The 25,961-nt window shown below is 40.7% G+C and overlaps 1 protein-coding gene across 1 annotated transcript in view; it reads right to left on the bottom strand.

The window, feature by feature from the left end:
- Positions 1-25,961, bottom strand: part of PNPLA7 (patatin like phospholipase domain containing 7) — a 126,251-nt gene that overhangs the window by 70,682 nt on the left and 29,608 nt on the right. Inside the window, 4 exon segments of the mRNA XM_059828765.1 lie at positions 4,772-4,885; positions 18,275-18,398; positions 19,654-19,785; positions 24,981-25,186. Coding sequence (XP_059684748.1) covers positions 4,772-4,885; positions 18,275-18,398; positions 19,654-19,785; positions 24,981-25,186 — 576 coding nt within the window.

Raw genomic sequence — 25,961 nt, 5'->3', positions numbered from 1 at the left:
CTGAAGATTTTTCTTCTCTCCTTTTCACATCCACCTCTCCTAGAGTCAAGTAAAACTTATTTTAATGGGCCATGAGAACAAATACAGAAAAATCTAGAAGCATGGCCTCTCCTGACCTGTTCCGCAGTGCCACATCAGGCTTAAATAATGGGACGCACAATATACACAATGCCCGAGGGGAGCGTTTTGAAAAGTGGGCACATTACCGAACTCGCTTTGTAAGGCAGATAACCCTAGGGAAGGCTCCAGCCACTTCAGAAAAACTCTAGTTAAAATACACATACAAAGAGAACAGGACTCACTGTTCAAGATGGATGATGGGTTCTGAATACGTTTAAACCCCAAGGGCAGACTTAGAGAATTAAAAGAAAAATGCAGAAAAACTCTGTATTTTCTGGCATGCAAACGTTGTCTTACAGTTAACCACCCCCCAGCTCCTAAGCAATTCCTCAGTGCAACTTCCATGAGCCACAGCAGGTCTAAATTTCAAGTTAGAATTATAAAAACAATCTCAGCTCAGTAGAGGCAAAGATAATCTATGAAATGAGATCCAAGTTACACACTGATGTTAGAACATCTCTGTAATCTGTTCACAAATTCTGCGCTCTCGCTCCTGCTTCGAAACTGCTTTGTGGTGCCAAAAATCGTGAGCTGATTGTCTGTCCTACTTTTCAGAACTGAAGGCAGTGATGAAAATAGAAAGAATCAATTCCCTTTCACTCCTGTAAGGTTGAAAAGCTTCAAGCAGCACCAGAAGCAAGCACGAAGGCTGTCAGAAGAGCAAATGCTCTTGCTGGCTGAGTGCCCTGATGGCTCTGCTGGAGAGCTGTGGCCCTCAGGCATGAGTCCTAAGAAAAGAAAGAGGAAGATTTGCACTGTGGACCACCTTCAACTGGGAACGTCTAGGATGCCATATCCAGAGTGACTCAAGGCTGGGATGTTGGGATGCTTTCCTGAGAAGCTAGAAGATGTAGCTTTGACTCTGCAAACTGAGCAGGATCTAGAAGTCAACATCTGTCATTTCTGGGCACATACTTTGAAAAAATTGGCTGTTACTTGTAACTGAGATAAGATTCCCCATGCTCACCCATCTGTTTCATCCCTCAGAATAACAGCAGTTATAGTGGGTCACACCAAAGATATCAGCAGACCGTTATCCTGCCTCTGACAGGACCAAAGCAGATGCCCAGGGGAGAAGACAAAACACAGGGCAAGCATATGGTGCTTCCCCGAGGATCAGCTGTGCAATTTTTCCAGACTGTACATCACAGCTCAAGGAACCTGAATTAGCGTACGGACTAACAGAGCATGATTTCCCTCATTTCACATTGTTCTCATCGGCAAGCACCACCCATGTTTACAATTTTCTTACCCATCAGGTCATATTTTCTTACAATGCATTCCATGACTGGTGAAAAGTATGCAGGATGAAGTCCCTCCACTAACTCGTAGAATTAAATGGTTCTTCACCCTTGACAGGAAATAGCAAAGCTCAAGGGTAACTAACTGAAAGGGTAACTCAATCTCAGGAACTGCCTGGTTCTTGGCCATTAAGATACACAGTATTTAGGCTCTATGGAAGCTGCCAAGAGAAACACCGAAACAAAAGCAACGCTCCCTGGTGTGGGATTCCTCTGAACTAAGAGAACATTTCACCTGACTCAGGGGACAAGCACCAATGTTTGATCACTATTCCACCAAGTGAGACTCAGGTTAACCTAACCTTACCAGTCGGCAGGGGAGCATGTGTTTGACAGAGGCAGAGTTGCTTTTCCGCCCCCCCCCCCGCCCCCCCCAAAAGATGGTTCTCTGATTTGCAGAGGACTAAGAGGGAAATCCTCCACCACACTGCTGAATCACAAGCCAGCTCTTGCTACCTAGACAATTATTTCAAAACTATTGCACCTGCTATCCCTTCATTAGTTTATTACTTCTGGTTGGATGGGGAAAACAACATGATAAATCCTGTGTATAAATCACTCTACTAGAATAACAGGAGAGAAAATAGGACAGAGAGAATTCATTTGGCCCAACCCTCTGCTCAGCACTAAGCACTACCTCAAACATCATTTTTTAAGAGGTTATAAAAACAGGTAACAACCTTTTAGCCTTTCTAGGGAGAAGAATCAGCTTTTTCTTAATAGCTAACTGCTGCAATTTCAGCACACTACCATTTGCTCTATTCCAATATGGTGAGTAGCTTATGCCCTTTCCATCAGAAGACAACTTTACACATTTGAAAATAGCTACCACGGCTTCCCTTAACCTTTCACAGTCTTCTTGCCTTTATAGGGCAGTATTTCTAAACACTAGTCAGCTGCCTTTTTGTTTTCTAGACTCCCTTCATTTGGTCTGCCTCTTCCTTCAAACGGGCTCCACATGCTGGTACTGAAGCTTTTCCAGTATCACGAAGAATGCAAGGATTTCTTCACTCCAAAAAGTATTCTGTTAACACAGTTATTTTTTTTGCAACTGCATGACAGTGTTCAGGCTTGGTCAGCTTTTGATCCTCTGATGCCTCGATGCTTTTTCTAAGCAATGGCTACCTTTTCTCTGTACGCAATGTATTCGTTTCCAGCTCAAAAAACTTCTCTCCAGTACACTCCTTTAACTTTAAAGCTGACTTTGTACTTTCTACTTGACTTCAAACTTTCTACCCTATCGTCTTCCTCCATCACTTCAATTCCCTCTCACTTCTGTTCCTCCTCTCTTAGCTGATGGACCTGACAGACAAAAAAGACGACACAAAAACTTTGAGATCATATAAAAAAATATTTTCTCTTAGGTTCTTAAGACAGTATGAAGGCATTAGCTGCATAAATCACCTACTTAAAGTCTATCCTACACACCTCTTTCTGTTTCTAATGCTTGTTCTAAAATAATCCAATAGTAAAAATGTAAGCTCTCACATTTTTGATACCAGTTTAACATCTATTTAGAATTTGGAGATTTCAAACAGCAGCAATAATGAGTTTTTTCTAACCACCTTTTTTGCAACACATTTCTTTAAAAGATCTATTTTAGCATTTTGTTTCATTGCAACTGATTAGCCAAACCATATGCAAGACTAGAGAAAATGAATTCCCTATTCAAAAAGGTCAGGAATTTGAGGCTGGCAGGCTGCACTCTTTAGACATGGGAAGAGATTTGAATTCTATCACAAATAAATGTTTCAAATTGTCCTATAAATGTAACACTCAAGCTCAACTTTAACTGCAAAGCAAAAAGATTCAGATCTCCAGAGAGACAGCTCTTCAGGGGAGAAGAATGTGCCAACTGATGGAATAGGAAAAGGGAAGAGAGAGGAGAGAGACACTGAAATCGATTCTTGCCCCAGACAAAAAGGCAGAATTCGAACACAGCCTTTGTGCAGATCAGCGTTCAAGGCATTACTAAATAGTACATGTTCAGTGCTTACTAGTAATTTACAGTTTAACTGTTTACTAGTAACATTTAAAATCATCCACTATGTAAGGAGAAGGGTGGTTTTAAACTCCACCCGGCTAATTTCCTCACTTCCTGACCAGTCTCAAGGAGAGTGATATTTAAAAGGGCAAACTCCAGACGGGTTGCCATGCTGTGGGTACCCAGTTTGTGGCTAGTTACGTACCAAAGCTGCACACTGCTACCAGTTCATGAATCCGGGCAGGAAATCTCTTCCATTAAATAGAGAACAGCAGAATAGGATTATTCAAGACAGAACCAGAGAACAGGAGTGCCTTAACAACCCACCACAGAAGTTCAGAAAGACTTAAGCAAAAATAATGCTTACAGGGAAAGCAGGAAGATTATTTTTCATTGACATAACTTCTGAACACTTACTGCAGTGATGAAATTATCCTAGCAATATTACAGACAAAACCCCCACCGTTTTTGTAACATGAGAATGCATGAATACAGGCTTTATATTATGCAGTTTAAAAAAAAAAAAATCAAAAACATTATTATGGGTCCTAGAAAAGCAAAAGAATACAAGTATTTTAATTAGATTTGTTACTTTTGCAGTTTTTTTAAAAGAAATCTGGTAAAATAAGTATATGTCTTAAAGACAGCAAAAAGAAAAATCAGAAATAATTTGAAGTAACAGCATTAAAGAATTGCCTTCAAGGCTAGTGCAATGATTCAGTGCTTACTATAATGTCCCTGATGCACTTAGGGGCAAAAGAATTAAATTTCAAGTCCGTCAGTCTCCAGATTTGCAGGAGAGAGGTATAATGTCAAGTGAATTAAAGCAGATGGATGAGTTGATGGATTCAAAGGGAGCAATCACAGTCTTCAGGACACAGACAGATATGGCAGTTGCAGAATGAGGATTGACAGCCTAAAATGCAAGGAAGAGGAAGACCAACCCCCAAATATCAGTGCTCTGGAAATAAAGGTACTTATAACCAAGTGCTGACTTTGAGTCCCAGTGAGCAAGACAAATGCATAACAACATTTTAAAGGGATTTTAGAAGTCAAACTTTCATTTGCTATCAATAGCACTAAGTGATTTCCATTTTGCTAAATATGCATGTCCTGCATTTAGCATGAACTTCTTCCAGATATACAAAACCGCCCTGCAATAAAACATGCTAAAATTGATTAGAAGATAAAGGAAGAGAAGCTGGTGAAAGTCTGGTACAGATCAGATCAGGCAGATAAAGAGAACAAAATGTTTTCTCAGTATGCATCAATCATACAAAAAACCCAGAGGACTTGGTGCTAACAGAGAGTTTTAGCTCCTCAGACATCTTTTGAGATAGACAGAAAATACTTTTAATTTTCTTACCTGGGGAAATTTGCGTTTGATCGATGTCAGTGCTCCCTCCGGGAGTTTGGCAAGTTCTGAATCTCTGACTGCATGTACTGTTGTGGCTCTAGGCTGATGGGTTAATGCCTCTACCTGAAAAATACACAGCCAAAACATCAAAGATAATTCACAACATGTTGCAAAAATCAAATGTCAGGATGAAGAAACTGAACAATTCCCAAGAACCGGGCTGTCACACTTGTTGCTCACATACATTCGAAACAGAACGCTGTTTTCCCCCAAGGGCGCTTATAGAGGGAGCTCACCAAAGGCACATCCATCTGCACCAAGTATTAGCATCTATTTAATGCAAATCTCTCAGGCACACGCGCTGCTATCGGACAGTCGCAGTTTTTCACAGAACTAGAACCCGTAGCACCAGACGGACAGTATTACAACAGAGAGTTTTGTTTCAGCCTTTGCAAGCTCTCACACACTGTGCATCTCCAGACTGAGGACAAGAACTGCTTTTAAGGCTTGCCAGAACAGCAACCAGAGGCACACAATGAACTCACTTATCACAACAACACTTGTATCTTTTAATCCATCATTTTTAATTGTGATAAAGCCATATAAGAGAAAGACCCACTTCTCTACTGCTCCTTTCTTTTCTCCCCCAAATGCCACCCTGAAATGCTTTCATTTTACTCTCAGAAGCTGAATACCTTGATATAACCAAGACTTCCTAAAAATTAAAGGAAGAGATGAGGAGCAAATCAGCATATTTTGGCCAGAAGTAAGCTTTGCTTTTCCAGCTGGGTTTGGTTTTTGGTTTGTTGGGGCTTTTTTAACATATGCATGTGTATATGTGCTATGTAAACAGGCAAACCTGTGACAGTACGCACCTACCTGAACAGTGCCCAATGATTTCACCTAGAAACATTTATTTTAGTGAGAGCAGAAGTTTAAAGAAGAAAATGATCATGCAATGAAAATGAATAGAGAGATATTCTCCTTTACGGGGAGAACCTGACACAATATAAACAAAAGCGGGTTTTAAAAGCCTGCTCTGCAAAATGCAGCTGCTCCCCGGATCCCCCAGTGCATCATCTGCAGAGCCCCGGACCCGCCACCGGCTCTTCTGTCGGTTTGAAACGCAGAAATCAAATTCCCTGGTGCAATATCTTCACGTATTTAACGAGATAGCCTGCTAGGCGAGATGGCGTCATTCAGAGCTCAGGCGTGAGCTCCAACGTTTAATTGCTTAGAAACAGCCTGGTGCTCAGTTTTGCAAGTTTTAGTAACAGGCAATGTTTACTGGGTTTAAAATCCATCGATCAGTTGTTTTGAAAAAAATGGTTGTCACTGTAGTAGCTGTAATTACTAAGGTTAAAACACACAAAAAAATTACTCACTCTAAGTGCAATTTATGGACACTTCGAATAAAAATTAACATGACTTTTCATTTTAAGTTTTCCAGTAGAAAAAGAAACAGAATATATATCAGCTTATAATTGTTTGTTTTGTTTTGGGGTTGGGGGTTTGTTTTGTTTGTTTTGCATTTTTTTTTCAGAATTAGTTCCAAAGCTTATGCTTACCGCAAATTCCAACACAAGCAATGCTTTTATTATAGAACTAGGTGCAGCTGTGCCAGGTGCCCAAGCATGTACTTCTGCCCACAGTACAAGAAAATTAATTTAAAACACGCAACCCCATGACCCCACTCCCAACAAGAGCATGTTCTTGGAAGGCTGTATGTGCACAAAATGGACAATTCAGACAGCTAGAACATATAGATCTCAAAAATCTGCAATTAGTCCAGAAAGCTGAGATGAGCCTGCTAATATTAATGCTAGCTAATACAGAAGAGTTTAATCAACAGCGATTGCTATGCATGAAAAACTGCACAAGTAAATTTAAAGTAACTACATTTTGCAAGACCTAGCCTTCGTTTCTTGTTTAGATGCCAGGGATGTTTCGTTATGTAACCACATTTTAAACTAATTATATAGAAGGGGAAAAAAAGGTCATGCCATCTCTGTACACGCATTTACAGAGAAACAAGTCCCCTTTGGTTCCCCAAATGGTTGTATTACGTCTTCTGTTTTCTCTCTGCCCTATTATCAGCTTTTTATCACAGTTTTTGGCTCTGTAATTTAACTTCCTTATCCTGAAAGCAGGTTAAGAGTTTCAATTGTTAAAATAAAATCTTTCCTATCAGCCAGTCATCACCCGATTGAGTTTTAATTTGTAAAAAGAAGAAAAACACTCAAACTGTCTAACCTCCTTTTCCACTTTTTGTGATATATGAATGTATAAAATTAACTGCGCTCCAAAGGGCTCATAAGTCTTTCAGAAAAGATGAGATTTGTAAAAAAGGGAATTAAATTTAAACTTTAAAACGAAGCCTTGGGGATGTTTTTTTCTCCAAGTTGTGACTTTGCCTTTTGGAATTGAACTGTACCTCGTCCCTAGGCAGATCAGAGGGGAGGAGGAGACCTTTTTCAAACCTCCTTTACAAGGAGCCATGCAAATCTCCAGAGCAGGCGGCATGCGCAACACCACCAATGTTACGGACCCCCACAATTGCAGGGAATTGAATGTAATTCCCAACTGATTACAGAAATTGGATCTTTTACTACTCTTACATACAGGTACTATATAAGTCTTGCCATTAGCTTTGAACTTTTCACGCAAATGCACCCTGGTATTCTAGCACAGAAAACGTCCAGGTCCCAGGCAGTGTACACCAAGAAATTCAAATTTTGCTTTCCCCTTGGATATTATGATCTCAGTTCCCAATCTATTTTTATTAGTTATCCCAAACTATTCATAAAATACTTCCTTTTCACTGGAAGTGAGAGGGCTTTTATTCAACGTTTGGACCATCTGTAGGATTGGCTATTCTCACCTTTTCTGGAAATTAAAAACGTACACTGAGTAGTAGTTCTCCCCTGTAAATTATACTTTCCTTCTTTGTTTCCATTCTTAATAAACAGTTTGACATGTCATCTATTCAGAGTTTTTCTTCTTGCTTAGAAAAAAAAAATTTTGTGCAACATGAGTACTTAAAATCATTTCACTCTTAAGCCACATTCAAATCCTTGGGCTCCTCTGTCCCGTGAGCCTTTTGAACAAGTCTTCTTATTTTTCCAGGTTTGCAAACAGTACAAGACTTAGAGATCTAGCTTCAACTTTAATACAAATAAAACCCACCCGCGATCAGAAGATCAACCCCATAAGATTATTTGGTTATAAAACCCCAATTTAATATTTTCATCACCCACCACAGCTACAGTGGTCAAACAACACTACGACACCTCCATAATAACATCAATAAACAAGCGCTTCAATCTTCCAGATCCTATCCAACCCGACCTGGGGGAGGGGAAGCATATATATATGTATTTAAAAGCACATTTGTGTGTTTTTGTGTGTGTGTCTATATATGTATCACCCAAGGCTCTCTTTGAGCTCCTTCCCAGACTACCATAATCACCATTTATCCATGCCAGCACGAACACAGCTACAATATTTGCTCCAGCACAAGAAAGAATCAGTGGACTCTTGCCCACTTCTTCTCAAATTCAAGTCAACATGATATATTTTGCTTAAAGCAATAGTACATCTCTGGTTCTTATCCCATAACATCCATTCCTTCTCCTTAGTAACAAGCCTCTAAACAAGTTCTGCCTCACTGCCCATTTCTGGTCTTCTCTTTCGATTTTTAATTCACCCATAAGCCATCCTTGCTCTTCCTCTCTCTCTCAAATGATCCTCCAGTTTTCCTGGAGTTCACTGAAGGCTTCAGTCCATCACCTCTTCTGCTCTAGAAGAGGAAGAACAGGCTGTTCTTCTCTTTGCCATCTTATTATCTAACGCTGTTCGCTTTTCCCTCAAACCTACATTACAGTGCTGTTTCCACTTCAAAATCCATCTCTCTTGGAAATCCAGCTGCTATGCCTTATTTTAGCAGTCATGCAAAAATGCTCAGTGTTCCATTCGTTGCTCACCTGTCTCCGAGGTTTACCCCTTGGCTCCTCGTTTACAACAAGCATTGTCTCCTCTCTACCTCCATCACACCCTCAAGAATCTGTCCAGCCATCATTGCCTTTACCTCTCTTTCCTTGAAGAGCTGCAGGAAGCAATGCCTCAAATGCTATTAGTAATTTGCATCAAGGAGCTCGTATCAATTTAGAGTGTTATATACCCTGTGGTTCTTGTAATTGATCATGAATGTTACCACAGGTGGTGGTCCCTCCTGCACTATTGCAGTTCTGTTGTTCCTAACATCAACAAAAAGAAGAAAAAAAAAAAAACCCACCCTATAAATAGATCTATGCTCTTTTTACTGTTTCAGTTAATTCTGACAGCTGGGTTTCTTGAATCTTCTCCTAGCTCAGGATTAAATAGTGACAAAAACATGCACGATGCATCCATCACGTACAATGCACATGATTCACAACCCTAGCTTACAAGTTCTTTACAAAGAAGAAGTGTTACTGTAAGTCTTTTAAAAGGAGGGGGAAAAGCAATTTATATTCTCATGACCTCTTTTGACTTCATTTTCAACAGTCATTCCTGACAGTTGTTCTTACAGCTTTCCAAATTACACAGTTGGAAAGTAAAATCTAGCAAGTGACATCTTCTGCAAGTTGGTCTAATTACTCCAAATTCCCTTCTGAGCTACATCCAACAAATCACTTCGAATATTTGCTTAACTTTAAGTGTGTGCATAGCCCCAGTGCGATAAGCACAGCTATTCTCACGCTTAGCCTTAAGCATCTCTGAGACTTCACGGAGGACTTAACCAAAACTGGGGCTGTTTCACGTTAGTCTATCTGCTGGCAATAAAACGTCGCTTCTCCACACAAATTCAGCCTTACTTTAACAAATTATTTAGTGACTTTTCTAACAGTCAGCAAACAGTAAAATGCAAATAATTTCAAAATACAGTTTCTTGTGTAGATTATTTCTTTCCAAGAGAGTTTTCAAGTCTGCCTAGTGCAAGAGTAGACAGGTCCAGTACAAATTAGTGATGCAACTCAACAGGATCGTGTCTATAGTCACAGGTCCATTCTCCCCGACCTTCAACCAGTGGCACATTTATACGCTCTTGTGGCTCTTCCTGTGCGTTCCCTTCCCATCAGTTTTGTAATAGACTGCTTTCCGTCTCTCTTCATTATGGCTAGTATTCCACTTGAGAATCTTTTATTCTCTCATACCTCGTATTTCTTTCTCTCATATTAATCTTTTCCTTACTACCAGCTCACAAAAAGCAGTGATCTTTCCCCATCAAGGGTTGCCTGCACTTCGGCCCTGGCCCTGCCACCCCCTGGACACGATGCAGTAAGAGGGAGCAGCAGCCACAGCAATGAAAGCATGAGTTATAAGGAGACCCTGGGAAGCGGGTTAGGACCCCAAGGATTATTAAATTATGTAGCTTAAACTCTTCTTCTTCCAAATCCTCATTCATGAAAGCCACAATCACCGCCTGTCAATTAGCCTGATATTCGTAGGCTTCAAGTTTTCATGTTCACGCAAGACGCTTTGGCAAGACCCAGCAGCCCACAAACACCCTCTTACAAAAGAGCGCGCCAGGGAGATTGGTCAGGACACATCCAGCCATGCTTCAACAAAAGCAGCGTCATGTCTAACAAAACCAAGTGAGAACTCTGATAACAGTCAAAAGAGCAAAAAGGCATTTCCTTCTCTTCAACACAGGCATAGTTTCCAGCAGCATCGGCGGAGGGGGCACAGACTACACTGTGCAGGGGAGCAGCAGTTCAGGCAGACGCTTCCCAGCACGCCTGCGGTGCCGCTGCCGATGCGCACACCCTGCACAGACACCCCGGCTTCCCTCTGAGAAGACAAACGGCTCAGAGGTCCATCTGCCAAAACTGCCTCCTCTCTCTCTCTCTCCTTACAGAACATCCACCCCGAACTGCGCTGGGTGCTACACAAAACCAACAGCTCACCCAAAGGCACTGGGGAGAACCACTACAAGACAGCGGGAAACACAAGGGACAGGGGTGAAATACACTGTGCAAGTGTAGATACACCCGTGGAGGCATAAGAAGAAGAAACACCAACACTGACATCTGCTGATAGTTTAGGAGGCTCAAGGAAAGGGAGAGGCAACAAGTCAGATGCACAGGTACCAGGGAGCACACCCGTATCTCAACAGCCAACACAAGCACTGGAACAGCCAGTCCCACACGCGTGGATTTTCACAGCAGTGTTTTTGCTAGACAAGGATAGGAGATAATGCTGCTGCAACTGAAGACGGCGATGTAACATAATCAATGTTACATGAAGGGCAACCAAACACTACAGGGAACAGTATTTTTCTGGTTTAAACAAGCTGCTCCCAGACCCTTCTTCAGCTCATTTGCACCTGAAGCAGCAAACAGAGGATGCTGATCTCAAAGGTGTTTCCTCCAGCCATCAGTTCAGAAGGATCTGAAACATTAGCTTGTTTGTATCAGAAAAGGACAAAGGAGGAGACACTGCTGGAAGCAATGAATGAGTGGGAAGAGCAACCAGACAAGCTGCAAATCGATGCTGTTTGTGGGAGCAGTGCCAGCGGATGAATGCAGTACACCATGTACTCTTCAAAGTTGTTCTAACAACCACCTTCTGCAATATTTCGTGTGCCAAGTTAACCTCGTGACTGAGGACATCAAGCACTTCTGCTGTGCAGAAAGAACCCATACCTCCCTCTCTCATTTTTTAATATATATAAATAAAAAAGACTTACATACTATACACACACTCATACACATAAGTCTTACTTTGTATATCTAGATGTGTATGTGTAAGTGGATATATAAAATATATGTAAAAATTAAATAAGACTGAGCTTGCTACCTTTTGTAACGAAGGCAGTGGAAGTCATGCTACAGGTTCTCCCGAAAGGACTGAGCCTGCATTTTGTAGCAGTGCAATGACAGTCCTGTTGCAGAAGTGAACGTCATTAAGGGACAGAAAAGGGAAAGATTATAGCTTGGGAAGGGAACTGTTAACAGTCCTACCTACTGTATTTAAGTTCACGCCTTATTTACATATGGCTATAGAAAAGATGGGAAGTTGCATGCACACTTTGCTCCCCTAATTCAACATTACAGTCAAAATAAAACCAAAAAATATACCAAACATCATCTGAAGCACACACACACAAAAAATAAAATCCATCACATTTATCCAGGTTGTTTGAAGAGTATCTGCAAGTGCAATGCCACTGACAGGCATGCAGCATGCTCCTCTTATGGTGAAATTATGCCTGCATTTCAACAATGGAAGAAGAGATAACAGAACATGATGACCTGCTCAAATACTTTCCAACAAGACTTGCCTTTGACTCAGCTTCACTCCAGAAAAATACCAAACCTGGCTGGAACTTTAGCAACATCCTTCCCCACCCTTCACTGCTGACTCTTCCACCATAAATACTTTCAGTCTCCTCTGGACTCTGCTTCCCACTACTCGCTGGCCCCCAAGCATTTTCATGATGATGAAAAGGATCACACTTCTCTCTTTTACTCAATGGCTCTTATTTAATGATGCTTGCCAAAAAGAAAGTTACAATAAAAAAAAATCTCTTTTGCTAACAACTTACTTGTGTATTTTGCAAAGGTTAAAGGGATGCAGTATTAACTCTTGCCATTTCACAAACCAGCTTAGTTCGATGCAGCATTTCTCAAAACGGAAGGGAGAAAGGAGCAGAAGGGAAGTGGAAGACTGTCCTGAAGGGGGATCAGAAGTTGTATCAAGAGCTAGTTGATAGCTGGTCACTAGCAATGATATTATCACAAGGAATTTCAGCTGGAAGCAGGAAGGATACACAAAATAGCTTAAGGAATGACAGTCTGATGCATGACATCACCTATCTGAAACCCAGCAGGTCACAACTTTTATCACAATCTGTTATCAAAGATCCTAATACTCTCTAAAAAGAATTTGGCTAAGGAGATAAAGCTCTCTGCACTTTTATCTGTGGCAGCTACAAAGCCAAATGACTTACCCACATAACGTTAATGCCAGATAATTTAACACCAGATCCTGTCAAAACTGTGCCTGTGGTTTTCCCAGCCAGCGACAAGATCACTAAACTGTACAACAATTTTCAGTTATGAATGGCCTCTTACTTTCATCAGCTGTTAGAACTTGAGGCAAATAAAGATAAAAGACAAATTGCTGTGGACAAAAGAATAAATTACTGTAGAGAAAAGAATCGGAAAAATAGTACTCAGCAGCTCACAGTTTAAGTGAAAATGCTCGTAGGAAACTGAGGTTCAGATGGCTCAGATCAGTGACTTCAATTCAGCCAAGAACACCCTCAAGACGGGTTTGGAAATCAGGACATCGAGCTTCTAATTTCAGTCTGACACTAATTCAACTGTGCAAATGTGAACTCATTTCTCAGAGCTTCCTCCGTCTCACTTTGCTGCTGGTAAATACTGGGGTTTCTGTTGTTGTATGGTTTGTGTTTTGCTTTGGGTTTTGTTTGTTTGTTTGGGGTTTTTGTTTGGTTGGGTTTTGTTGTTCATCGTTTTTTAAAAAATACAATTTCACACCTAAGATGCTGCTAGGCAAATAATAATTTTGAGTAATGTCTTACTAAGACAGACGGTGGAAGAGATGGAAAGAGAACACCTCCTTCCAGAATGATGTCTTTCAGCTCAGTTCTTGGACCTCATCCGCCTCCAATTTCCACAGATATGGGCTGTGCACAGAGTGTGCCTGAGTCGCCACTAACCTGAATTAACCTGAAATATTTTTTTAGTAACTTAAAAGCTTTAGCAAATGAAGTAGTCACAATTTTAAAAAATTACATGCAAGTAATTGGCAAAAAACATCCATGCACTTAAAAATGACAAAGTAAACCAGCCTTAACAGAGTAGAAGTTGCCCAGTGTTAGCACGGTTGTTGAGGGTACAATGACGTTCAGCTGGCTTTGGTACTGTCCAAAGACAGAAGTGTATGATAACATTAATACTGATGAAGAACAAAAGCCTGACAAGTGTAATCGTGATACTGGTGTGTTTCCTTTGAGGATTATGCAGCAATTAAAGATTTCTAACAGTTAGCGTTACATTTCAAAAGGACAATACTCCAAACCCCTAAGGAAATCATAAGCCATTTACAGATTCTTCTTGGTTTTCAAATTTTTAGGGAGAGAAAAAAAGGCAGGCACATTTACTGTATTAATGAGATGAACAGCTTAACATCTAAAAATATTTAAAATATCTATTATTTCTAGAACGTAAAGCATGATTTCTTCTACAGCAGAACTGGTGTGCCGCAGCACTGGCAGATGAGGATTCTTTTTCTGCAATTTATCACTCATGCTGCCCTGCATTGAGAAGAAAGCATTAGTGCACAAATGTCTTTCTGCACTTGTTTCGCTATTTTGCTACCCAAAAATGACTGAGTACAGTCCTACTAATAAGAAGGGGCATCATGGTTGTTAAAGAGAAGCAGAAAGGATCTTGAATTAACCAAAACATTGCTGCAACTTTCCCACTCAGAAGGGCATTTTTGAAAGCCAACTGGTTTGCTGGTAAGACACTGCAGCCAACAGTTTTATGAGGCAGGTGGCTACCAATAAGTCTAGCTATAAATGACGCAAGGGCCCAGCTTTTAAAAATATTGTAAGTTCAACAGCTGTCACTGAGGCCCCCAAGAACTGCCTGGCATTTAGTCATCTTACCAACTCTGCAGCCATTCTTCAGGAACCCAGTTAAGACAAAGTGTTGACTTGCATAAAAAGCTCATTGCATAGGTGGTTTTATTGTGTCCAGATATTTGAAGGGAGCAGGCAGTAACTTTTAGTTGGCAGGAGATTTTTCTGCAAGATAGCTCTTCTGGGGTTTTTTTTCCCCCCATCTCAGCCAAAGTGTCCTCCCAAGGATGCAAAAAGCGAAACACACTCATCTCAATAGATGCCTGGAGTTATGATCCTGTAACCCATCTGGGACAACCTATTTTGCAGGTTGTAAAAAATGCTGGAAAAACTCCCCAAAGTCTCATCAGTTGTGCTAGGGATGACGCTAAATGTCAAAGCCTGGGCCAGTTTGCCTGATATCAATAGGCGTAACAAATAAACGAATGAAAAGGAATCCTCTTTCTCAGACCATAAGGTGTTAATGAGATCAAGATAACAAGAGTTAAAACTACAGTTTGCAGCAGTTAACCAAGATCAAAACTAAAGCAGCAACATCAAGAAAAAATATGAAAGACTAATACAAGCCTTTTTAACAAATACCTTAGTGAAGAAAAGCCCTTTCACTCTATCAAGACACAGTGGGCTTTTCCGATTTCCTTTGGGGTCACCAGGGCATGGCAGAAATGACGCTGGAAGAGTTAGCTTGCCTTTTACCTTTAGCTCACGTAACAGTTTAATAAAATTAATATTTCAGTGTTTTTCCACAAGTGCATCTGTGCAAACAGCACCAACAAATTAAAAGATACTCCCCAAAAATGGGTCAAATCATAATCAATAAGGACTTCTGTCAACTGTATTTCAAGTGGTCAACCGTATTTCAAGTGTGAAGGAATTACCTAACAGATTCATCATTGTCCTTTAAAAACTACATGGAAGGTCTTCAGTGAAGTTTTGACAGCACTGGATAGAGCAACTGGAATTGCCCATCGATAGGGCCAGCAGCAGCATGCAGCTGGCAGCATCCCTCCAAAACGTCTCCCAGGGAGTAGGGATGATTTTCCCCTGACGTAACTATCCTCGTCAGCTCTTCAACTAACTACAAACGGAAGGCAAACTTCAGTTTCTAATCTATTCTTCTCCCCTGAATTGACAGACCTCAGAAACAGATGCCATTGAGTCAGTATAAGGAACAAAACAGTTCGAGCCGTAAGTTTAGCCTTGGGAGTGCATGCCATGCTTGAAAATTAGCATCTTGTCTGAAATCCTTCATTTTTCAGTGCTTTTCTTCTGAAAGCAGAAACAGCAGATACTCACCTCATATGTGTATGACAGACAGCATTTTTAAAGTTCTGAAATAAAGGCAATAAACAAAAATACATCGACTACAAGACTCTTGTATTTTGTTAGTGCCCACAGTTCCGAATGACATGGGAGGTCTTGGAGGGGTTTCAGAAAGGAACACCCCACCAGTTGACCAAAATACCAATTACCAATACCAATTGCTAATTGCATTCCCTGCAAGCACCTAGAACCCTCCAATTACTTTACTTTCCGGGAAGAAAAACCCAACCCTACAGCAGGCTTTTAAAGGTTTGTAACAGATCTTGCCGAATGGGATAAACAAATGTTTTTAAAAGGAAAAATGTCATTTTACTAATGCCCTCTGCAAAGAACGGCTACATTAATCTTGGCAATCTTTACAAATCCTCCCCCATGTTTTCGAAAGACAGCCAGAGCATTGAGATTCGTTCGACAAATGGCAGCATGAGTCAGTGGGCCTGGGAGCTGTGGGTAGGAAGGAGTAGATGACATCCATGGAGTCACAAAAGTCTTCAAATGATTCATGTCATAACATGGATCCAGAAAAGTGACTTAGAGTTTAGATATAAACTATATGGGTATTTCTGTATCCGTGCCTAGGGACTCACCAGCAAACATGGCACTGTTACAGCAAACATGTCCCAGTCCATCCACCAAATCAACCTCTCTCTCCTCACCAGATAAACAGCTGAGCCAGCATGAAAGATTATGCCAAAACCAGCACTAGTGCTCATACAGGAGGTAGAGTTTAGACCATACGCTCCACTGTCACTCGAAACTGCTTTCAGAAAGTAGAACAGCTCTGTTGTTTTAACCTGGGAGCTCTGCAAAACTCCAGAAACTTGACAGCGGAGCTGCAGATCACCGCTGGTGAAAGAAAGCAAGGAAACAAGCTGAAAAATGCTTGTACATGTCAAAACTGACAAACCCTTACTCACACACTAAAAGGCCTCGTACCAGCGTGATTAGTCACAAAAGATGTCAGCTTTTGTTCCTGTTAAACCATGTCATTTTACCTTTAATGAAGTATCCCAAAGAGATAGCCCAAAAAAAAAAAACAAAGAAAGAAAATTTAAGAGTGTGCTTAGCAGTGAGAATAGACCTACTTCCCCAAATACAGTCCCAAGCCAACAAAACTCCTCAGCCAGAAGTAGCACTGATTTTGGGAAGATATCCTTAAATACTGTCCACGAATAACTCAATGAATATGGTGCAGTCATCAGTCCAGACTACCTTTGTCTTCTGCTGGGAGTATCACCAGAATTGCCTCTTAGAGGTTATTGCAGACACTTCTGAATGATACGCAATTTATTTTAAAGTTACTGGACAAGCAAAAGGGAGCTGTGAACGCACATTGAAAAGGTCCAGAGACTTCACCCTCCTTACAAGAAAACTTTTTACTTCTGTCAAGAAAAACAACTCAGATGTTAGGTCAGTTCCCAGTCCAACGCAGTACACAAGACCTCTGCCACGAACACTTGACAACACCTGCCAGGGACAACTAGGTCTCACGTGCTGATGTTGTACTCCTGCCCCAGCTACAGAGAGAGAGTCCTCCATTATAGACATAGCCAGCGATCAAGGGAAAGAGGCAAGGTAGCAGAGGAGAACCTCTTATACCAGTGGGTAACACTCAAGTGCTGGATCATGCCACTTTCAAAAATACCACCTTTTGCAATCAGCACAATCTCGAATCAGCTCTCTAGAGGAAACCTGCCTTGTACTCCTCCTCCTTCTTCCTCTTGATCTCTATGAACGATAATTTCTTCCCATAGTACTAATAACAACTCTCCTACTTTCTTTATTCAGAGGTACGCTAATTCTGGCTCTAAGCAGACTTACATTAAATGTTTAGGTTTCAGCTCAGAAAGCAGAAGGGGGCCTGAACAACAGTTCCAGAACTTCAGAAACCTTCTAATTTTAAAGCTAAAACTCAAACAAGCCATGGATATTTATGATGTAGGACTCCCATTTCAGTTGTTCAGCTAGGTCTGAGAAACAAAAAACAAATATGGGACAGAAATGAAACATGGATAAATACTACGATTTTGAAATCAAAAGTTGCTTTAACACCTTTTAATAACTACATATTCCCTGACCAGCCTGATGCAGCTTTGAAGTTAGCTCTGCTAACTCAGAGGAGGTTGGACTAGATGCTTCCAGGTGGCCCCAGTCAAACTGAATCTTTCTATAATACTAAATTTATTCAAATCACCATTTAGTGCACATTCCTGCAATTCTTCCTGAACTATTCAAACAGGCTGCTCTCCTCTCAGTGTGAAAGCACGTAATCCATATCACATAAGAGCATTGTGCAGGGCTTTTTGGTTTGGTTTTAACATTTTTTTGTTTAACTTTCCTTTTAAACCAAGTCTAATAATCCCATTCATGTATTATTATATAAAGTTTCCAGGTAGAAGGGATTTTCCATCTTTTCAACTTCTGAAAGCCCTTAACTAAGATTAACAATTGATCAGAGCAAGATTTTGTTTGTTTAGTGTGGAGTCAATACCAATTTCTCAGCCGAACAATTCATTTTTGAAACTGGCTCTTACCACTCCAATTAAGTCTCCTCGTCCATATTCACCCGTCAGGTGCTTTTTTCCATCATCCATCCGTATGACTGAGCGAAGTCGACCATTCAACACAATATACGTGCAGTCTGACTTGTCACCCTGCCTGCAGAAAGAATAATCAATAATGAGGATTAGTGAAGCGTCTTTGCTCAGCAAATGCATCTGGAGTCTTTTAATAAGTTGATCATCTTTCCCTACCTGGCTCAGATGACTTAGCAAAATGTTTAACCACCAGTTAAATATAACAAGCAAACAAGCAACTGAACAGGCATCTGTTACAAGGTGACTTGAAAATATGTTTAATGTTTAAATGCACAGGCTTTGCACAACTGGTTAACATTAGGTCTGGAAGCAGATGACCAGGATGCAAGTGGTCTCTAGGGCAGATAACAGGCTCTTTACTGGTTTCAGCAGGAGCTTGTTGTCATTGCAAGGTCAATATGGACACATAGGGAAATTCTGCAGGTCAAAGAGAAAAAACCCCTGAGTGGCTCAGGATGTGGATTCCTTTCGGTGCGCACATCTCAGTCTATCAGGAAGGTTTTGCTATACCAAGTTTGCATGATTAAGAGTGCCGTTTGGCATGCAGATTTCCAGCATAACCTAGTACACGGATGACATGCCATACTTCTGGTAGTGGAGTTAAAACTAATGCAAGGAATTCTGAAACATTTTAACAAGATTTTAACAGCTATGACTGCGTTGATGCACAAAGTAATCCAAAACTTCCATTAGTATTAGTGCTGCAGGTATAGTTATAAAAATTACAGTTACAATTATACAGAACACGTACTAAATTAGACCTTTATTCTGCCACCACTGCAGCAACCATATAACGGCTCAAGTGTATCCTACTACAAAAATCCATAAAACTAAGTTTTCCCAAGGATCACTTTTGCCCCTTAAACATAAAGTGCAGTGCCTATTTTCAACTTACTATTGAATAACCCGAATTGAATTACCTTTTGAGTTTTGTTGTTTACTTTAGAAAGGCTGAAAAACTCTTTGAGCAATAGATGTTCATGCCCTTAACAATGCAGAAACTACCACCAGAACATACAACTGTCTATGTCTTAAGCGATTATGTTACTTTAAAAACTTGCCAAAACAACATAAAGGATAAGGAATAGTATGAAAGCATTTTAATAACACCTGTAGACGAGAGACCGAAGCAATGTTGAAGGGTACTGCAGAAAGAAAACAATCTCAAAATAGGCAAACAGATAGATCTGATGGAATGGTTGATAAATTTAGTCCAATGAGTTTCTTATTCTATGTATCACCAAGGGAGCACAGCTCCTTAACTATGAAAACTTTGAATATTCAACAGACAACATACAATTTTGTCCACATCTCACCTGTAAACAGCTCGTCCAGCCTCAACCTCCATCCAATCCAGGGCAAAGTCAATTTGCCTAACAAATGGGGACATTCTCTTCACAACAGTGTGGGCCACACCGAGAACAACGCTTGGCTGCTCCCGCATTATCCTAGAAGAATTAAAAAAACAAGTGTTATTCAAGTACTTCCCCGAAATAGGAATAGGTGCACACAGATACAACAACCCAATGCAGATGTTGCCAATGCAACTGGGCAGCTACATAGGCACTACTTCAGAAGTTTGTACACACACACCACTATCGCCACAACCACACCACATCAGTGATAATTTCACAAAGTATAGGGCTGCAGCCTTCCAAACTAGCCCAAATTAAATGTCACTCAAAGATGACACTGTCCTAGTGGCAGTCAGACCATGATAGTAGGATGCTACCTAGTCCTGCTGTCTGGCTCAAGTCCTGCTGTCTGGCTCAATTCCCGTCTTTAAGTGAGCAGTGGGATGTATGGGAGCCATGCTAGCTCTTGTTTCTGAGCCACCCTCCCAACCTCTCCTTCACCCAGGTCTCTTATGACTCAGGAAAACATTCATACTGTCCAGAAGATTATCCCTTCCCACTGTTCTGCACCTCTCAGTCTCTCACACGTGCACAGGCGCTCACAGTTTCCCCTAGGTTTTGTATCCAGTCAGAACCTCATACATAAAGTCTGATGCTCTTAAAAATAACAGACTTGCTCTGCATTTCAGATGTTCCCTTTTCCCTGTTGCAAAGACCACAAAGAAATGAAACATCTCCTAATAAAGCTTCTGTTCTTCACACTGAATCTTTTGAGTGATGCTTAAAAGTCTCTCGCAATAAAGATATCATGTAATTCAATACTTTTCTCAAACTGAGAAACTCTGAGGACGTTCTGCCAGGGATAAGTGCAAACTCGACACTGACTGCAAGGCCCCAGGGAAATTGCTCTCACAGACACCTGATAACTGCTCATGAATGTCTTATTTCTCATTCTTTTTAGACTAAAGATGACTGCATCCTGTCACTTTGTGAGTAAGCACTCAAACGCTTATTGAAGCTCTACTCCACAGGAGTGAACTGATCACGCACATATCTAGATGGTGTACCTGTTAGGACATCTTATCTTTTCTGTTCCTGCACAGCATCAAGAGCAATTGATGGCACGCTACTAAAAAATAGTTATTTCACAAGAGGCAGCACAATTCAGAAAGAAGTAGGTAAGCGTATGCAGAGCTGGTAAGGGAAGTGCAGGCAGAAAGAGATGAGGGAGCTACGTCAAAGCAGAAACAAAGAATAGAAAATGATAAATACTTAGTATGTTTTCTGCATCAATGTTCCCTTTACAATGAAGATATCAGACTGCCATAAGACTACTTAGGAGACCCTGTGTACGCGGGAACTCTCACTAAGCACAAATCATGTGAGCTTTGTATCTAACCTTGCACCCTGAAAAAATGGAAAGGAGGAGAGAAAGGCATGGAAGGAGCACTGTCAGTCTTTGTTCCCGAACTGAAACATGGTTCCTTGTGGACCTTTGTAACCTGGAAGAAATCAGAGAAAGCCTGAGTAGAGATCCATAATCCTAGAATATGATATCAAAAGCAAACTCACCAGGAGCTCTTTACTGCCTGGGTGAAGCACAGGAACTGCCTTAAAAGTTTCTAAAATGTCAGATCTCTCATTCATTTGTCCTATAGCTGCAGCAAGACCCCCAGAGCAGAGAGCGACTATGGATCAAGTGCAGCACACAAGACGTTGTAGGAAGCTTTCGTGTTTATCACACATGACTATTCTAATCTCCTTACCCAATGCCTCAAATTACTTCGTTTTGCAATAATGAAGCTTATAATTTCTTCAGCTGAAATCCCTGCATTTGAAATGGAAGAGATTTGTAGGCGTATATCCCCATTCCATATTGAGCTCATCACACTTGTACCCCTGCACTCACTCATATGTGCTACTAGGTAAATTAAACTGAACACCCACTCTTGCATTTAGCACTGGTTAAAATCCAGCCCTCAAAACAGGATTACGAAAAAGCAGGACAGCTTTCCTCTCCTGCCCCTTTTCTCTTGCCCTGAGGTTTTCACGCCTCTCCCATCTGCCACCCAAGATGCCTACAGACCACCTTGGTTTTGATAAGCTATTATTGCACGTAAAAACAACATGTTATCTTATGGAAACTTCACCACACTAACATAACCTGGAGCAAAGGACAAAGGAGCTGGAAGAGGCACCCCAGGATGAGCACTAATAAACAGACAACCCTAATCCCTCAACACATACAGAACACCCAGCCCTATCCCCCTTCTCAGCTGATTGAAAAGTTAAATAAACCCACTGAAAACTCCTGAATGGTTTAAGCTCATAGTTTTTGCTCTACTTGCTTACCTAGCCCTCAAAGTCTCCTCTCACACAGGCTGTCTGCTGAGATCGATAAAAGCCATTTACTCCTCTTCCTCCCTCAAGATACGTATCTTAATACTTAATGCATTCAAAACGTAAACTACTAACAGGCTGCTTTTACTTCCATCTGGAGCTCTCCATTACTTCACTGAGTGCTCTACAGCTTCTACAAGAGCATTAGCATGGAAGGTAAAAGCCCACCCTTATGCACAAGAGAAAAGCAGGGGGGTTTTCCACATTATCAGCCAGGTTTCCTTCCTTTCACCTGGGCATTTTCATCTTTGCTGTTCTGCTTTGCACACTAGGAAAATTAAAAACCAAAGCTCTGTACTACAGAAACCTGTTTTTGAAGGGATCCTCAGGATTCTTTATTAGAAAGCTCACCAAATATAACGATGAAAAGGCTAAACTAGTGTCTGTGAAAGCCTGGGACTTATGCAGATATTCTTGCGGATGTGGATGCAATTTGATATTCAGCTTGGCTGGCAATACAAAATAAAAATCAAAGCATTCCTGCTAATCTGGCAAGCACACATGATTAAGACTCCAAACTGTGAAATTAACTGAAGCAGAAAATGTGACAGAGTCCCTAGTACTGCAAAACCTGAACATATTCCCTCAAGAGAGTCTGGTGACAACTTGATTACACTGTTCATCAGGAGACACCAACAGTTGCAGCGTAGGCACTGCACACTTAGTACATCAGTTCAGCAAAATTGTAAAGCATTTAAGATATATACTATATAATTAGCTTGTGTCACCCCTATACTTAAACTCTACATTTACAGATAGTTATTTAGTCATGGTAGTACCATGTAAAAGGCTCCTGCCCCAAAGTTTCAGTGAAAAGGATTTAATCTGTTGTCCAACATGCAATTCTAAACCCTGGGCTACTTCCATTACTGTGCTCTTTGCCTAATGGCAACTATTGACCATGTTCTTTCTGCTTCGCCCTCTCATTAATTATTCAGACAAGAACACATACAATGTCCCAGGGCAGCTCAAAGAAAAAAAGAAATGTATTTGACAAGAAAGGAAGAAAGGGATTTTGGAGAATAATGGAGGTTCTTGTCCAATTTCTTCTGGTCAGTAAGCAAGGTAAGAGCCAAAAAAGAAAAAAAAAAAAAAAATCATTCCTGGGAGATTCCAAGCAAAGGAGAAAGCCTAGCATTGTAGGACTATAAGCACAGAATTTGGCATGAGAAATGGAAAATAAAACTCACTTCTAATTTTATCAACAAGTTTCTCTCTCATGGAGTTCAAAGCAAAAATGAACAAACTTGAAGAAACCTCATGCTTTTCAAAGACTTTCTACAATGACACTTAAATATGGGAACAGGAGTCAGAAGTGATGTAAAGCTTGGGTTTCAGGAGGAATTGTGAAGATGGAATGCTGAAATATCACAGAGCTCGTAAAATGCAGAGAACTGGCCATGGACTATTTAAAGGAGAAAAAGAAAGGTTTGGAAACATCCCAAAAATGATGAAGAGGTGATACACTGATGGGTTCGAGATCACTGACTGGTAAGGGGTTAATGGAGGCAAAAAGGTAACTTGGAATAAACAAGAGACAGCTTGATTCTTGAGAGAGAAGAGAAAACTCAGGAAAATGAGGTCAAGCAAATGAGAGAGTTAATCCAGGACTGAATATCAAATCAAAAAAAAAGAGGAGGAAAAGGTGGAATCTGACTGGTTGGCTGAGATGACACAATGCAATTTAAAGTCAGAAACAAGTAGGAAAGCAACAGTAGAAGAAGAAAGAAGGAAAAAGCAGGAATTTAGAAAAAAAAGATCCAATACCACATGGAATGGTGCAAACAGGCAGCATCTATCAGAAATTAGGTCAGAGAGTTGACATCTACCACACAGACTTGGAAAAACGCAGCTAATCAACCAAGCACACTGCTGAGAACAGCGTGTTCAGTTTTATAGCATACAGCCTTTTGCCTAAGGTGAAAAAACAAAAATCACAGAATAAGATTCTGCGGTAAAGTTGTTAGAATTATTTAGAAAGCAAGAAGTACATAAAAACATACAACATAATAGTAGCCTAGAAAACACAACCTCAAAAAGTCCTACCTGTAAGACAGGACTGATGGCACATTCAAGCAGAAGTTGAAAAAGGAGTTCGGAAAAGGAAATAGATGTATTTGACACAAACTATGGGTGTGAATTAATAGTAAGTCTTAACAATAGGATCATGGAATAAATCAAGGGCATTAATCATTAATATTGGACAATGAGACTAACCACAGTCATCGTATCAGGTTAGGGTGTGTGTTTTTTAATTAAGAATTACCTATGTCACCCTTTAAGCATTAAGTCACAAGTCACGTACTACTTCCAAGGTCCAGAAAGGAACCTGTCCTGCACAGGGGCACTAGTCTTTGACCTATTCTATTAGTGAGCATTAAAAACCTACAGTTACACCAAGACCAATCATTCATAACACCCAACAGCCTGGGCTGTGTTTGGAAACAGAACTGGGGTGGTTCTCCAGCCAAAAGGAATAACGAATCTAAGACAAAGGGCCTGGCAAAGAGGCACTTAACACAGCAAAGCACAGGCTCTGGCCAGACTTTCTTATTTGGCTTATGAAGTATATGAGTCTTGGGTCATAAATCACACCCCATTGGGTTAAGTGCTTTGTAAACCTGGAACAAAGCAGATATCACCATTTAACATTACCGTGTTCCCTGCATTACCTCTTGCTGGAGATAAAGCCATCTGATAGACAGGTCAGAGTTTATCCGGGTGCTTAAAACCCTCACGTAAGCTTCATGGTTTGCCGCAGGATGTATTGTAGCAGTACTACACCACACGTACATCCACCACTCACATTTGTTCAAAAGGGCCATAAAAATTTAAAAAATAATAGATAAATAAATAAAATCACTACATGTTTTCATGGCAGAACTCACTTATAGAAATGGGACTTGGAAATAGACAGGAAGCTGCAGTCTCGATTGGCCTTGATGGTGAAAATCAGTGGTTCCCCAGTCAAGACAGCGAGCTGGCCTACGAGTTCTCCTGGATGGGTAATGAACAGACAGGTGTCCTCCTCCGAGTCTATCTTCCGCTGGTACACGTGAAGCATCCCCGAGACCACAAAGCAAACATTAACATCCTGGAGAAAATGGAAAAAGAGCTCAGTAAAATCCCCAAAGATTTTAAAAGCAATTATCACAGTGACAGTACTATCATGACCGATCTGTTTTCCATAAAGCTCCCTATAGTTTTTGAACAATTAGGTGATAAAATAAGACACAATAGTGAATTATTAAAACCAGGTTATGAATATTTAAAACTAAGCAGCCACAATATTGAAAAATGTGTTTCTCTTTGTATGGTTAAGAAAAATGAAGGCTGCATCTGTAAGACCTCGAAAAATAACAACAGAATTGAGAATGGAGATAATGGGGTAATCACAGCAGCATGACGAGGGACATCTCAGTTCAGCAGAGCAGAATACAGCAGCACCATAATTGGAGCTGCCCCTCATCTGCTCTGCATAAACTTGTCTATTTATACAGTATTATTATAGATGAATCTCATTATATCCTAAATACACTTTGCTATAAACAAATAACACCAGATTTCTCTTTCATGGGGGGAAAAAATACTTTACTGCAACTGAGTGATACCACCAAAAGCCTGCAGTGCAGGACATGTAAAAGAGCTGCCCAGTCTCCATACCTCCTCTGGAAGGATGGAGGTATGATACTCCATACCTTCTCAGGAAGGTACATAATAGCCGAAAACAGACAGGTACCAGATCTCCACTCTGGCTACACTGCTACTCCATGTGCACAGAAAGGCTGAGAGCTGGTATTGTGTCACCTCGAGAAGAGAAGGTTTGGGAGGGGTCGGGGGGGATTTTTTATTTATCATCAATGTGTATA

This window comes from Gavia stellata, chromosome 24 (assembly GCF_030936135.1).
Source record: "Gavia stellata isolate bGavSte3 chromosome 24, bGavSte3.hap2, whole genome shotgun sequence".
Taxonomy (NCBI): Eukaryota; Metazoa; Chordata; class Aves; order Gaviiformes; family Gaviidae; genus Gavia; species Gavia stellata.
The sequence above is the reverse complement of the archived record's forward strand: the minus strand, read 5'-3'. Positions and strand labels throughout refer to the sequence as shown.